General features: G+C 35.4%; 1 protein-coding gene across 2 annotated transcripts in view; it reads left to right on the top strand.

Moving 5' to 3' along the window:
* The window catches only part of LOC143234340 (ras-related protein Rab-18-B-like), a 50,763-nt gene that overhangs the window by 20,923 nt on the left and 14,538 nt on the right, over positions 1 to 15,302 (top strand). The window contains exon 1 of one of the 2 annotated variants that reach the window (XM_076471626.1): positions 11,534 to 11,749. The exons of the other annotated variant lie outside the window; for it this stretch is intronic. Coding sequence (XP_076327741.1) covers positions 11,679 to 11,749 — 71 coding nt within the window. The 5' untranslated portion in view covers positions 11,534 to 11,678. Of the gene's footprint in view, positions 1 to 11,533; positions 11,750 to 15,302 lie in introns of those variants that run through there. 2 annotated transcript variants of the gene reach the window in all.

Here is a 15,302-nt window from a genome sequence, read left to right as displayed (position 1 = left end):
CCAAGAGTTGGTGGTGGTCTTACACTGCTAAATTAGGGACGGCTAACCCAGAGAGCCCTCGAGTAGCTTTGTGCGAATTTCAAAAACAAAAAAACAATCGTAACATCTCGTCTGCTAATTTTTGTCTGTTTCTCTACTTTTACTATTCCAATCACACTATTTATTTATCTTTAGCGCAGATGGTCTAGTTGCTTTGCGCCATGAAACAGAAAACCAAACTATTTATCTTTATTACACCTAATCGTCTGTTTTCTGTATTCTACACATCAACAAATTTCACGCGACACTCGATAATCTCTACATCAATGAGTTACAAACAATGCGTACGACCCCTATCGAGTTTCGTAATTAAATTTGTCATAATATTTACTTTAAATTAACTGATTGTGACTCTCATGTTACAAATAAAGCTAAACAATCATAAAGTATTTATTCTTAAAATAAATTGTATAATTTATTTGATAAACATATAATCTTATGTAATTATATACATATATGACTTATCCTACGTTACGTGCCCCGGCATTGTCAGGTGGTTAGGGCACTCGACTCGTAATCTGAGAGTCACGGGTGCGAATCCACGTTAAACTAAACATGTTCGCCCTTTCATTCATAGGGCGTTATTATGGTCAATCCCATTATTCGTTTGAAAGAGTACCCCAGGAGTTGCTTTTCCTCTTGTCTTACTCTGCTAAATTAGGGACAGCTAGCGTAGATTGATTTCGTATAGCTTTGTGCAAAATTCAAAACAAAGAAACAAACCTACTTAACGTAATTACAACTTCATAAATAGAGTATCATATTATTCAGTGTTTGTTATGTTATTAGAGGCAATATTAACCACTTTCATTCACATCATTCTTGGGTTTGTATGCAACTACTTGAGCATCTGCATGATATAAGATTCTACTCATATATCATTGGGAAAGTATTTGACATATTATTTGTTACTGGGGCCATTATCTTCACTTCTGGTAGTGTTTTTAACTGAGATGTCCCTTGTCATTATTACTTCATCAACTAACACAACACTAACATCCTCTGACTCTGAGGTTTCTGTTTATTTTTCTGTTCCTCGTCAATTTTTGTTTTTGTTTTTGAATTTCGCACAAAGCTACTCGAGGGCTATCTGCACTAGCCGTCCATAATTTAGCAGTGTAAGACTAGAGGGAAGGCAGCTAGTCATCACCACCCACCACCAACTCTTGGGCTACTCTTTTACCAACGAATAGTGGGATTGACGGTCACATTATAACGCCCCCACGACTGGGAGGGCGAGCATGTTTGGCGCGACGGGGATGCGAACCCGCGACTCTCAGATTACGAGTCGCACGCCTTAACACGCTTGGCCATGCCGGGCCGTTCCTCGTCAAAAGGTAATTCAATCTCACTTGAGTTATCGGTTTTTATTTTGTAACAGATTTACTATTGTACATTTAGTGTTGTACCTTCGCTTTTTTCAGTGTAATTTTATTTTCTCTTATGACGTTTACTGTGAGCTGTGTAATTCACAAGTTCTGCTTGTCCTCGAAATTAATAAAAGATTCTCGATCGTAAGAATCAACAAAGTGCTAGGTGTGTATATGAAATGCTAGAGATTGACAATACTTTTGCCAAGCGACCTTCGGTGAATAATCTAGTTTCGCATGATTTATATAAAAGCAGCGCATCAAGAGAGAAAAAGAATATTGTTATTGGACATCTACAGTCAATGTGCTACAGGCCTAGGAAACTAAAATTGTGATTAATGCCTATTAATCGAAAAAACTATATAATTTAATCACCAACATTTATAGATTTCGAACATTACATATTGTTCAACTCAGCAACACTTTAGCTTCAGACACAACAAGCTTGGACTCATCAGTTAATCAATCCATCTACATGTCTAAAGAAGTAGGGTAAAATAAAATACATAATGAACAAAAGAGAATCCAAAAGCCTCGCGTTAAGAATTACAAGTGGCAATTTTTTCATGGAAGAAACCATAGTAACAAAGACACTCACGCTACTGACAAGAGAGAGATAATACAGTTTTACATCTTTAAGAACTCGGTTTTATATGGTGTTTCTAATCCAGTTTGTACCTGATGTTTTTCAAAAGAATAATGCAAGAATATCTTATCTTAATCAATTAAAAATTAATGAATGGATAAAATTGTCAATTTACATGAAATCATAACAAACATAAACACGTGTAGTTCAGTGTTTTACTTCTTGTGATTGGTATATTTTCAGTCATGTAGATTTAAATATTTGTGAAAAACAAACAATTTTATTACATATTTTATTAATTTTTTTCATTAGAAAGGTGACAGATTTAAAGCTTCAAAATGCTTGATGTAAACATAATAAGGGGAGTCATTGCCACTCGCATGGCGAAACCTTGTAATTTGTACTGCAACTGTCAAATTATTTGTAAATAGAAATCTCCCAGGAAAAAATTATGTTATTTACCGGCGTGTCTGTATGATACTTGTAGGTAAATCTGTTTTTACCTAAAGATAGCACAGTGTTGAGTATTATCAAAATTCCAACTGGATTGTCTTGTATTTCGCAAATACCATATCTGTAGTTACTTAATATCTCTTTTGAAGAGTTTCTATAGAGTATAACTTTCACCTACTTTGTGTGGTTTCCATACAGCTCTTATAAAAACATGAAAATTTGTCTCAAACTTTCAGTGATGTCGAGAAAACCCACTTGTAGAGAAATATATACGTAAAAACGGCTTGTTTGGGTTGGGAATTTTTTTTATGTAGAGGAGTGAAGAATGTTTTGACCTTTTTCGGTCATCGTCAGGTTGACGAAGACCGAAGAAGGTCGAAACATTGTTCACTCCTCTCCGTAAAAAAATTTCCCAACACAAACGAGCTGTTTTTACATGTATATGTCTCGAACTTTTGTATGAAGTGGTTTTCATAAGTTTTCGCTTATTTTAAAATAGTGTATAGTTAGATGTACAAAAATAATTTAAACTGTATATCATAGTTGTATTTTAAATCCTACACTACAGAGTACTCTCTTTGTTATCAAGAAACTACTTTAGAATCCAGGTGAGAAGCTCAACTATCTTTCATTATTTTTAATTTAAACAATAACAGTGTATAACTCTTATTTGTTTTTACCTTTATGGTTCCTTTTATCATTATCATAACAGTATGTTTTTGCGAAACTCAGTTTGATACATTCTCTCAAAATGGAAGAAAATTGTTAATCTTCCTTTAACATATTAACCGTTTGGCTATTCGGTTTTAACTTTACTTTTCTAACCTTCCTCTAACGAAACTATCTTTCAGTTTAACTTTACTTTTTGCTCTCTTCCCGCTCACTCGCTTGGTAGTAGCCTTTTTATATCTCTCTCTCACTGAGTCGTTAACATTTAGATCAGTAACTCACAAACAACTTCCAACGATCGTCTGCTTTTAATTCTGATTATTAAAAAAAATCGCACAAAATAAATAAATGAATACTACTTATACCAAACTGCCTTTTATATCTGAAAATGTTGCAACAACAAACCAACAGCACAGAACAATACAGGAATTATTATTTATGTTAAAAAAATGAAAGATGGATTTTTTTGTCTAACTAGGAGATTTAACGTCATTCACATCATTTATGGTGTAATTTGGAACGTTCTATATAGCAGTCGAAACATATAATTAGGCCCAGCATGGTCAAATGGTTAGGGCACTCATCTCGTAATATAATGAAAGTCGTGGGTTCCAATCCCCGTCACACCAAACATTCTTTTCCTTTCAACTGCAGGTGCGTTACAATGTGACGGACAATCCCACTATTCGTTGGTAAAGGAGTGGACCAAGAGTAAACGGTGGATGGTGATGATTAGTTGCTTTCCCTCTGGTCTTGCACTGCTAAATTAGGGATGGCTAGCGCAGATGACCTATGTGTAACGTTGCACGAAACTCAAAAACAAATATTATAATTTATCTTTGTTGGCAAACGTTTTTTTATATTTGTTTTGTATATTCACTGTTCTTCTATATTACTTAATATTATTTAATTTCGGTGGTTTATAAAAGACATTGTATTACTGGCATTAAATTTCTTGATAAAATGTTTGGGCTTGGCCCACTTCGAGTATTAAAACCCGATTTCTTGCGGCATAATTATGCAGACACGCTACTGTACTACAAGGTGGCTTTCATATTCATTTTTCTTTGACTCAATGGGCACTCAGTATTTTGCTTTGCAGCTTCTGGAGGAGTGTTCCAGTAAAACACAAGCGGTAATTGACAGTTTAAGAAATAGTTGGTTTAAATGATGAATTTCAGTCAATGAGAATTAACAAATGTGGTGCTACAAGATTATTTGTTAGTAATATCAAAATACGATATGTTGTTTTATATTTTATAAATGTTATAATTATCCTCAAGAGCAAACGTATTTCGAAAAAAAAGTACTTTCTATCTCACTAACAAGGATTAACTTCCGCCTCTGAGACGTCGCTCGGTGTGGCCGAGCGTGTTAAGGCGTGCGACACCTAATCTGAGGATCGCGTGTTCGCATCCCCGTCGCGCCAAGCATGCGCGATCTTTCAGCCGTGGGGGCATTATAAAGTGACGGTCGTTGGTAAAAGAGTAGTCCAAGAGTTGGTGGTGGGTGGTGATGACTAGCTGCCTTTTCTCTAGTCTTGCACTGCGAAATTGGGGACGGATAATTATTATATAATTCTTTTTTTTTTTTTTTTACCTTTGTGGTTCGTTTGATCATAACCGTGTCCTCACTTTTTATATACGTCTGCTGTTTTTTGCGAAAGGCAGGTTCGGTGGTCTTAGAAAACACTTTGACAACACAAGTTATTCTCTCAAAATGGAAGAAAATTGTTAATCTCCCTTTAACATATTAATCGTTTGGCTATTCGTTCCTACGACGTTTAACTTTACTTTTTCTAACCTTCCTCTGAATGAAACTATCTTTCAGTTAACTAACTTTACTTTTTGCTCTCTTCCCGCTCACTCGCTTGGTAGTAGCCTTTTCATATATCTCTCTCACTGAGCCGTTAACATTTAGATCAGTAACTTACAAACAACTTCCAACGATCGTCTGCTTTTAGTTTTGATTATTTAAAAAAAAATCGCACAAAATAAATAAATGAATACTACTTATACCAAACTGCCTTTTATATCTGAAAATGTTGCAACAACAAACCAACAGCACAGAACAATACAGGAATTATTATTTATGTTAAAAAAATGAAAGATGGATTTTTTTGTCTAACTAGAAGATTTAACGTCATTCACATCATTTATGGTGTAATTTGGAACGTTCTATATAGCAGTCGAAACATATAATTAGGTCCTACGGATGTTTGTAAAGATGTGTATCTCTGTTGTTGGTCCCTATACTAAAATAATAAGTTATTCAACTTGTTACGAACATATTACAAATCTGAACTTTCTTGAGACATTGTACTACTTTCTCTTCCACCCGTTTAGGGTAAGAAGTAAAATAGGAAGAATGTGGACCGTTACAGTTAATACAATGTAATTCTAGCTAGCATTCAAAAGCATCATGGTCTTTACCAGCACAATGGACACATGTTCAGGAACCACGGCAAGATGTTTTCGAATGACCAAATCGTTGGTGGTGAAAACATCTAACAGGATTAGGAATATAAAGCCATACCTTACGATTCAGATATCCTGCCTTGATCGTGGTAGGAGGACGTTATGTTGTAAATGTAAATATTAGAACATTTGTTGGCTCCATAATCCCATCTCTACGAGTAACAATTTGGTGCACGGCTGTAACACCTTGGCTGGTGAAACCTGGCAGGATCTCTGACTCTGGAATGGTCTTTATATCCCTCTCAACTATAACTCCTCTGGAAGAATTCAAAGTAGAATAAGGAGTAACCTCAATAAGTATATCCCCAATGGTCTTCGATTTTAAGAGGAGTTTTGAATGTTGTGATGAAGATGTTTCCACTCAGAAGCACAGCCAGAAATGGCCATTGGTGGTGTTTTTTAGTTTTAGTGGTTGATGCAGTGCTGCAGGCGCGAAGCCATGGTAAGGGGAGTCCGGGCTATGCCCCCGTGAAATTTCTTAATAAAACCATAAAAAAAAGCCTGTAATGTGCATTCTGAGACCACCCTTTTAGCAAATTTCAGAATGGCACATTGAGGTCTTTGTCTTATTTTTTAAATCATAAATAAATATATAGGCCTATATATATATATATATAATATATAACTTAAAGTTATCAGGCCCAACAAAGTAGGCCTACAGTCCTGTCATCAACATATAAAATATAGCGTCACTCAGGAGAGTGCAAAATATATGTATAGTATCTATAATCTGTATTCAAATATCATGGACAGTGAATGTTTAGATTCCCTGGATTTCAAGAATTAACTTCACAAATAAACAGTGGCAGCACCATGGCACTAGCCTAGTACCATTGGCGCCATCTATAGTGAATGATTCACTATAGATGGCGCCAGTGGTACTGCGAATGTGACGTTGATAAACAGAAGTTGCGATAAACAATCATTCACTATGTCAAGCCTGAAAAAGCAAAGGACACTGCATAGGTTCTTTAATCCCATTCATGAGGCTGAACCTAGTCAATTTGCTGCAGCCAATCAGGTTGAATCAGAATTGTCAACTGAATTATCAGAGTCATCACCGTGGCCTTCTACCAGTGCTACTACTACCACCTCAGGTCCAGTCTGGGACATTGGAAAATACATTTCTGATGATGTCAGCATTGGTAAACAGGTAAGTCAACTCTTCATAATATTAATTTTGTATTAAAAATCATGCAAACGCTCTGATGAGTTTTAGACTGATTATTCATTGCTGCTAGTGATTGTAGGCCTACAGCCACAGGATGTTAGGCCTGCTCTGTGAAGTACAGCTCTAAGCCTTTCTCTTCGAAGTTATTGTACTCTCATAACAAACTTTCCTATGTGCAAAATAACTTAATTAGAAGTATGTCTTTCTGTCTCTTTTAGATAAACGCTGAAACCAAAAAATGCCTCCTCGATAATGTCTGGAAGCCAGGGAGTGATTATGTTTTCCCCCAGTGTGGTCCACGAAAGCTGCGTTTTTAGCATCGTTGGCTTTCACAGTGGAGATGGCTACTCTACAGTCAACATGCAAAGGGTGCTTTTTGCAAGTACTGCTGTCTTTTTGCTCCTGATGGTGCTGATGTTGGAAGCGAGAAATTGGGACAACTAGTGAAATTTCCATACACAAACTGGAAGAAGGCTATTGAAGACTTCAAGGCACATGAAGTGAAACAGTACCACCAAGACAGCAAATAAAAAGCTAACAATTTTCTACAAGTCGTAAACACAAGTTCATTTGTGCACTTGCAGCTTGATGCAACTTAAAGCAAGAAATTGAAATGAACCGGCAATATTTAATACCTATTATTGATACTGTATTGCTGTGTGGGAGACAGGGTTTAGCTTTGAGGGGAAAATATGATTCTGGTCCAATGTTTATTGGTGAAACTGATGAGGAGCCCATCAATAATGATGGGAATTTTCGGGCAATTTTGCGGTACAGGGCAAAGGGTGATGTCAAGCTTTCAACAAAGAGGAATGCTACGTATTTGAGTACTCAAATTCAAAATGAAATCATCAATGCCTGTAATACTCATGTTCTTGATGCTTTGGTCAACAGGGTTAATGCTGCAAAGTGTTTCTCAATATTAGCTGATGAAACAATAGATATTTCAGGCATTGAACAATTTTCGCTGTGCGTTAGATATTTGCATGACAATGACAACTCTGTTGCAATGAGAGAAGATATTTTGCAATTTATACCTGTTTATGATGTGACAGGCAGAAACTTGGCTGATGTTATCATAACCAATCTGATAAAATATGGTCTTGACATGGCTTACCTGCGAGGACAAGGGTACGACGGTGCTGCCTCTATGAGTGGGAAATTCAATGGTGTCAAGAGACACATAACTGATAAATTCCCACTTGCACCCTATGTACACTGCAGTGCCCATTCCCTAAACTTGGCAATTTCTGATGCTTGCAAAGAAGTTCCTGTGCGAAATTGCATGGGAGTTATTTCTAGCATTGAAAACTTTCTCAATACACCCAAACGAAAGCACGTTTTGGTTCTTTCGGTGAAGAATAAAGCACCTGAATCGAAAAAAAAGTTTGGAAGGCTTTTGCCCCACCTGGTGGGTTGAGAAGCATGACTCAGTCATTTTCTTTCTAGAATTAATCTATGCCGTTGCAGATGCCCTTGAGACCATATCAGGTTGGCAAGACAGAGATTCTGCCACGCAAGCCAATCAATTGTTGTGTTCTATAACACAGCCAGAATTCATCATCACTCTAATTACCATTGCTAAATTGTTTTCCTTTAGTTTACCTCTGTGCAACTTACTACAGCAACAGAACATTGATTTAGGTGCTGCGATGCATCACGCAGAAATAGTCGAAGATTTAATCCGTTCACTTAGAAATAATACTGTGAATGAATTTAACAATATTTTCTGTGAGGCTCAAACTCTGTGTAGTGAGCTTCAAATTGACATCATAATGCCAAGGCAGACTAAAAGACAGATGTACCATACTAACCCAAAAACCACTAGCCCCGAGGAGTTCTTTTGTATTGTTGTATTTGTACCATTTGTTGATCACTTTCTTTCACAAATATGTGACCGTCTGTCCAGTCACAAAACTCTCCTTACAAACTTTGTGTGTCTACTACCATCAGGATCTACCACAGAACGGTCAGAACCGATAGCACAACAATGTGACCAAATTAAAGAGTTGGTCAATATATACAAGGCTGACATTGACAGCACTTCACTAGCTGCAGTAGGTGAACGTAGGGTTTGGTACAAATCACTTGCGAACAACAGACCAAAAAATGTCACAGATGCATATGCAATGTGCAATGCAGAAATGTTCCCAGTCATTTCTAGACTGTTGAAAGTATTTTCCACGCTGCCTGTGTCAACGAGCTCAGTGGAGCGTTCGTTTTCAACTCTCAGAAGACTCAAAACGTATTTGAGAAATACCACCACTGAAGATCGATTGAATGGCCTGGCTTCATTATACATTCACCGTGATATTAAACTTGAACCAAACTGTGTTGTAGATGTCCTGGCAAGAACGAACAGGCGTTTGAATCTTTCAAAGATATTCGATTGTATTTCTCTAGTTCTGAAAAACTTGCTGTACTAAAAGTGTTCAATCAGAAATTTGTATTTGACCATTTGTTGTGAGAAAGTATCTGTCATGCAATCACGGATCTTTATGAAACTTCACAGGTGGCAACCGAACTTGTCTAAAAAGTTTGGGTCCACCCCAACCTCTCCCCCTTGGCTACGCCCCTGTCATCGCAATGACATGTTTGCCATGTTTTTACCCAGTGTAACACAGGAGGTGTCAGTGGGAGATGTTGACAACGCTAGTGCTTGATCACAAATGACTAAATTTCGTTATGTGTTTACCGATTAACGCTTCGTTTCAGTATGATCTTAAACTTTTGACCAGCTAGTATTTATGCTAATTTCATAGTGTTCACATATTACCTATTAAATGTTAAAAAGTTTGTTATTTTTATTTTCCCTTTTCTTATTTCCATCTTTCGAAGCTCTACTCAAATAAGTGGTTGAGTCTAACAACGCAAAATGCATATTTTCCTTTATGTTCATTGGATTTAAGATTTTGGCCACCAGTGTATGTACATGTCCAGGTAATAAGATCTTATTGTAATAAAATATATTTGGACGAAGGAGTGTTTTTTGTGTATTTTTTATTGTAAAGCCACATTGTTGGTTAAAGGGTGGCCCAAGAATTGGCGGTGGGTGGTGATGACTAGCTGCCTTCCCTCCAGTCTTATATTGCTAAATTAGGGACAGCTAACGCGAAATTCAAACCAAACCTCTCCAACAGTTAACCGTTGAAAAATAATTCTATTAACATCGAATATTTATGATTCTTTTTCTTTTTTTTATGAATATCCAATTTTCCTAAAGAATTACAACGGTGAACAAAATATATTTTACTACAATAATATTCTTCTGTATTTAATTGTTTTCAACTTTTAACCGCGGCCTAACGGCTCATAGAATATCTCTGAGTATTGTAGTTTGTTTTTCAAGTGCAAACTTTTATCTTATATCTCTATCATCTCTTGAACGAGTTGTGATCTAGTTGTAGTTTTATACTTATGAATTCACACCCTTTCGATTGATATAATTGAACACGCCCAATGTCTCACAGATTAATTTATTCGAATCCTGCCCAAAGGAATTTCAATTTGAGGGTAGGTTGGTAGAGACCCTGATGAGTAATGAAATCGAATCGGATATGCACGCGTCTCACACTTGGTAATGCTAGCGTACAAAAATATAGCTAATAAAGTGAAGAAAAGGTCTTATAGATTAATTTAATCTCGTCCTGCCTAAAAGAGTTTCAAGTGTCGCGGCTATTGAGGATACCCTCTTGTTGTAATTCTACAAAAAGTATTGTGTGCTCTACACATATTAGTCTATATTAACGTTAGAGTGTTGAATGTTGCTACGTGTGTCTCAGGGACTGTTTCTTTACTTCTTACAAAGGAAAACTTGGACGCCAACTACACGTCTTTTGTGTCTACTGTGTTTTTTTCTGTCTTATTTGTTATTTCGTTGTTTGAATATGTTATTTGAAGAGAATCAGGTCGGTCTTTGCGTCATTAGGAATAGTTAAAAAGAAAGGTTAAATTAGTTTGTGTATATATTCCTTACAGATGCTTTGTTATCAATAGGATTCATAGTTTAATAATAAAGGCGCTCGACTCGCAGTCTTCAGGTCGTGGGGTCGAAATCCGCCTCACAACATGTTTACCCTTTGAGCTACGGAGGAATTATGATGTAACAGTAAACCAAACCGTTGGTTGGTAAAATTACTGTCATTAAGCGTAAGGCTACACAATGGGCTATCTGTACTCTGCCCACCACAGGCGTTGAAACCGATTTTTAGGGTTGTAAGTCTGCAGAATTGCGTGTTTGATAAAATAATAATCGAAGAGTTGGCGGTGGGTGGTGTTGACTAGCTGCCTTTCCTTTAGTCTTTCATTTCAAAATTAGGGGCAACTATATCAATTTTGCACGAAGTTTGACAAACAAGTAATTTTGTTCTTTGTTTGAAAAGAACCAATAAGAGTGTGTGTGTTTTCTTATAGCATAGCAAAGCCACATTGGGCTGTCTCTTAAGTCCACCGAAGAGAATCGAGTCCCTGATTTTAGCTTTGTAAGTCCGTAGACTTACCACTGTACCAGGAGGGGACGGACGAAGAAGTGTATGACACGTTGCAAGGAATTCACAATTATTCTTTTTCGTTATGAGATTTCTTTTTATTTACTTCTATTGATTTCAGGATATTCCGTAACACTGTTTACAGCAGTTTTATGGCTTGTTTTCTCACGAAAGAAATACGATAAAAATTATTTATAACAACTTCTTTTTTCATTTATTTGAATAGCTTATTTTTGTATAAAAAAAGTGGCATATTTGATTACAGAAATGACGTAAGGCAATTGGCTTGTGATACTTACGTCAGTTATAATGTTGCGTAGGTATTATCAGCTGGATGGAGGAAATTGATGGCTACGTATATTCATTATTAAAATAGGATTTTCTGAATCCCGTACGAAAACGTAACAATTAAGATCTGAAGTGAATATGGCGGATACAGATATTTTAACAACACTGAAAATTCTTATAATTGGTGAAAGTGGAGTTGGAAAATCCAGGTAGGTCAGCCATTTGACTAAAAATGGTAATGCGCTTTGCTAATACTAATAGTATTAATTAATGTGAAACAAGTTGATATCGTTTCAAGGCTTGGAGTTTTAATTACGAATTTGAAATTTTGTTAAGCCTAGTAGTTTATGGTCCATTACGTATCCCTGTGCTACAGACTCTGACATACCATACCTCTTTAACATGTATTATAAAATATATAATTTTGGGAATCCATATTTCTTATTTCTTTTTAATATCGTTATGACATTAATTTTGTGTATGTTTATAGGATTAGGAGGCTTTTTTACATACTAGCCCTAATGCTAGTATTGGAGTAGCGTTGTATCATTGGCATAAAGTGATAAACTGTTCAGTGGTACAAATACAGTGCAGTCTGAACAAGATTTATCGAGAGTTATATTCGAAGTATTTTAAAAATTGGTAGCTGAAGCTGGATTTATGAACTTAAAATATTACTGATACTATGACAGCGATAGCATAGGCTGCAGAACATATTTGACTGCACAACAAGTACTAACTATAAAGAGTATATCACGTGAAAAACCATCAATTTTTGAAATAAGTGATACTGAAATTAACACAAATGATATATGTATCTTGTCTGTTGTGATAAGTTTTAAGTTCAAAGCATAGAATCAAATAGAGAATAGTGAACCACACACCATACCGATTTGCACTTTTACAGTTAATGTATTTGTTATTCAAGTTGTAAATAAATACAAATTGATAAAATCAAAGTAAGTTTGTTTTTTAAATTCGGTTCACGAGTTAATCACTAACCTAAATAACTGATGCCTTTGCAACACTGCAAACTCTGAAGAATATTTTCACTGCACATATTTCTACCACTTAAGTGATATTTATTTGTCTTGCTGTTTCACTGCTCATAATTAGCAATGTTAGGCCCTCAAGCATCTGTTTTGCTACAGTAAATAGTTTGTTACTAGTTTTAACTTTGAAAACAACATCTTGGTTATGATGATGAATGAAGTGAAAAATGAAATTGAGGCAGTCCAATTTACTACAACTTTCATAAAATAAGTTAGAAAATTCAGTAAAGCCTATATGGTGTTATTTGATACTTTCATGATAAGTATAGGACTATGCATTAGATACATTAAGACTATCATTATGTTAAAGGAAAATAAAATGTACATATAAGCTGTAGCTATGAAAATAAAGATGTTTAAATATAAAAAATGAATATAGCTTGCAATATTGCAGAGACAGAGTTACTGCTTATAACTTACCTATTTAAATGAAAAATATATTAATAAAGGACATGAAAATTAGTTTTGTATTAGAATACAGTATATTTGAGTGATAATTGACATGTAACTTGTACTTTATTTTAATTTTGTTTTGCTTCACAGCAAGTTCTGAAACCAACTTTTGTGGTTCTGTTTTAATGTTTCACTTATAGCTGTTATCAACTGTTGCCATATAATTTCATGGCCCAGCATGGCCAGGTGGGTTAAGGCATTTGACTCTTAATCCGAGGGTCACACCAAACATGCTTGCTCTTTTAGCTGTGGGGGCATTATAATGTGACAATCAATTCCACTATTTATTGATAAAAGGGTAGCCCAAGAGTTGGCAGTGAGCAGTGATGACTAGCTGCCTTTCCTCTAGTCTTACACTGCAAAATTAGGGATGGCTAGTGCACACAGCCCTTGTGTAGCTTTGTGTGAAATTCAAAATCAAATCAACCCTGTAATTTCTTTATCTTATATCTAGGTTTAGTATTTTAATCCTGTCTGATTTTTATTTCAAGTTACTATATGATGTACAGCTAGCTTACAATATTTATATCATCAGTAATATGAACGTGGATGGTGTTTTTGCCCCCCTCTCCATTTTCGTCACATGTCTATTGATGAACAAAATGTTTTAAATCTTACTGTGATGAATGTAGTGCATATGTTTGCATCTGTGTACATAATCAAAACTACACAAACAAAATCCATAAAAAAAATTTCACATTCTGGGTATTCAAGGTTCAGATAATTTGGAAAATAACTGTGGTATGTGAAATAATAGTTTCAAACAAAAATAATCTCCCATAAAACAAGAACACAATTTTTATTAGGACTGTAGGTGAGGGTTTGATTATATCTTTATTGATGGGGTTTTTAATTATTTTTCAGTAACTGACAGTACATATAATATATAAAAAAAAATATTGTCAGTTTATGTCGGTGAAATTCATGAAAATGTTGAGCTCTATTCATTGGGTCATTTTCATGCAGTGCACATGACTAAAGAGAACAATCCAAACACTTCACCCATACAGTACTTCTCAAAAAAGATACTTTTGTTTATAAAAATATTTGTTTTTTATTGGTTTTGTTTAGTATTGGTTATGAATACTCTGATTAGTAATTACTAGTACAAACACCTACCTGAAGGTAAGTTAAAGAAAATAATACAGTAGTTCCTGGTGGATAGAGCCCTTTACAATAATGACTTACTTTTAAATACCTCTTGTTCTGTACAAGATGATTTTCCATTGATCTGACTTCTCACAAATGACTTGCTGACAGATGTGATGTACAACCATGATTTTTGGACAGAAGGCCAGATAACTCTCTCTATAATGATGTTTCTTCATATCAATAATGTAATTAACAGACACATAAATACATTGTATACAGTATGGAACAAAAAGGTCACATGACCAGAGTTTGCTTCATAGCTTGGTAAAAGTATCTTGATATCCCGGGGTGGTCGAGTTGAACTCCTTGATACTTACACATAGGTATTTTGGTTTTAAAACTTTCAGGTTCTGAAAGTAACCATGGATGGTGAAACACTATTGTTTGTCTTCACTTATAGAATTAAGGTTTGTTATTTTAGTGAATGTATCAGGTTTTCAGCTGGTGTTCTAGATGTTAAGTAATTTGACTAGTATTTACCAACAGGGTGTGTGGATTATTAAGTAGCAGTCTGTTGTTTGATAGACTCTAATGATCTGTGGAATAAACAATGTTAATAAAATGCTTGATGCACTGAGGAAAGATCTGGAAGTCTGAGAACAGTAAGTTGTTGTGAATAACAGCTCAAGGTATTGATATAGAATCAATGTGGAGGTTGATATAGACCAAAGTTGTGACAAAAGCAACAAGTGTATAAAAAATACACATTTGGGGCATGGCTGTTTAGAAAGGGCATGCTTTTTGTGTGAGTGAAGTGATGACATTGTTTAAAATGAAAGGTTGATACATCCATCTGGGTGTTCATCCCCTTTGAAAACAAATAATAGTTCTGGCATCTAATGATAATGAATTTAATGTAAGAACTAGAAGGATTAACCTTGTTATCTTGTAGAAAGAGTCTAAAGGTGTTGAAAAATGTACAGTTAAAGTGAAACATGGTTTGGAATATTTAAAACAGCTTATCTTTGGTAGTCTGAATGATAAATTGAGAAGTTGGAAATCCATACTTTTAAGGGTGATAAGCTCAAGTCTTGAAGTCTGGATTTTTTTTTCAGGATTACTTCTTTGTCATGTGCTTGATAATGTGTTACAGATATCGTGTTAA

The sequence above is a fragment of the Tachypleus tridentatus genome, chromosome 12, assembly GCF_004210375.1.
Source record: "Tachypleus tridentatus isolate NWPU-2018 chromosome 12, ASM421037v1, whole genome shotgun sequence".
NCBI classification, from domain to species: domain Eukaryota; kingdom Metazoa; phylum Arthropoda; class Merostomata; order Xiphosura; family Limulidae; genus Tachypleus; species Tachypleus tridentatus.
This window is presented reverse-complemented; position numbering and strand designations above follow the sequence as displayed.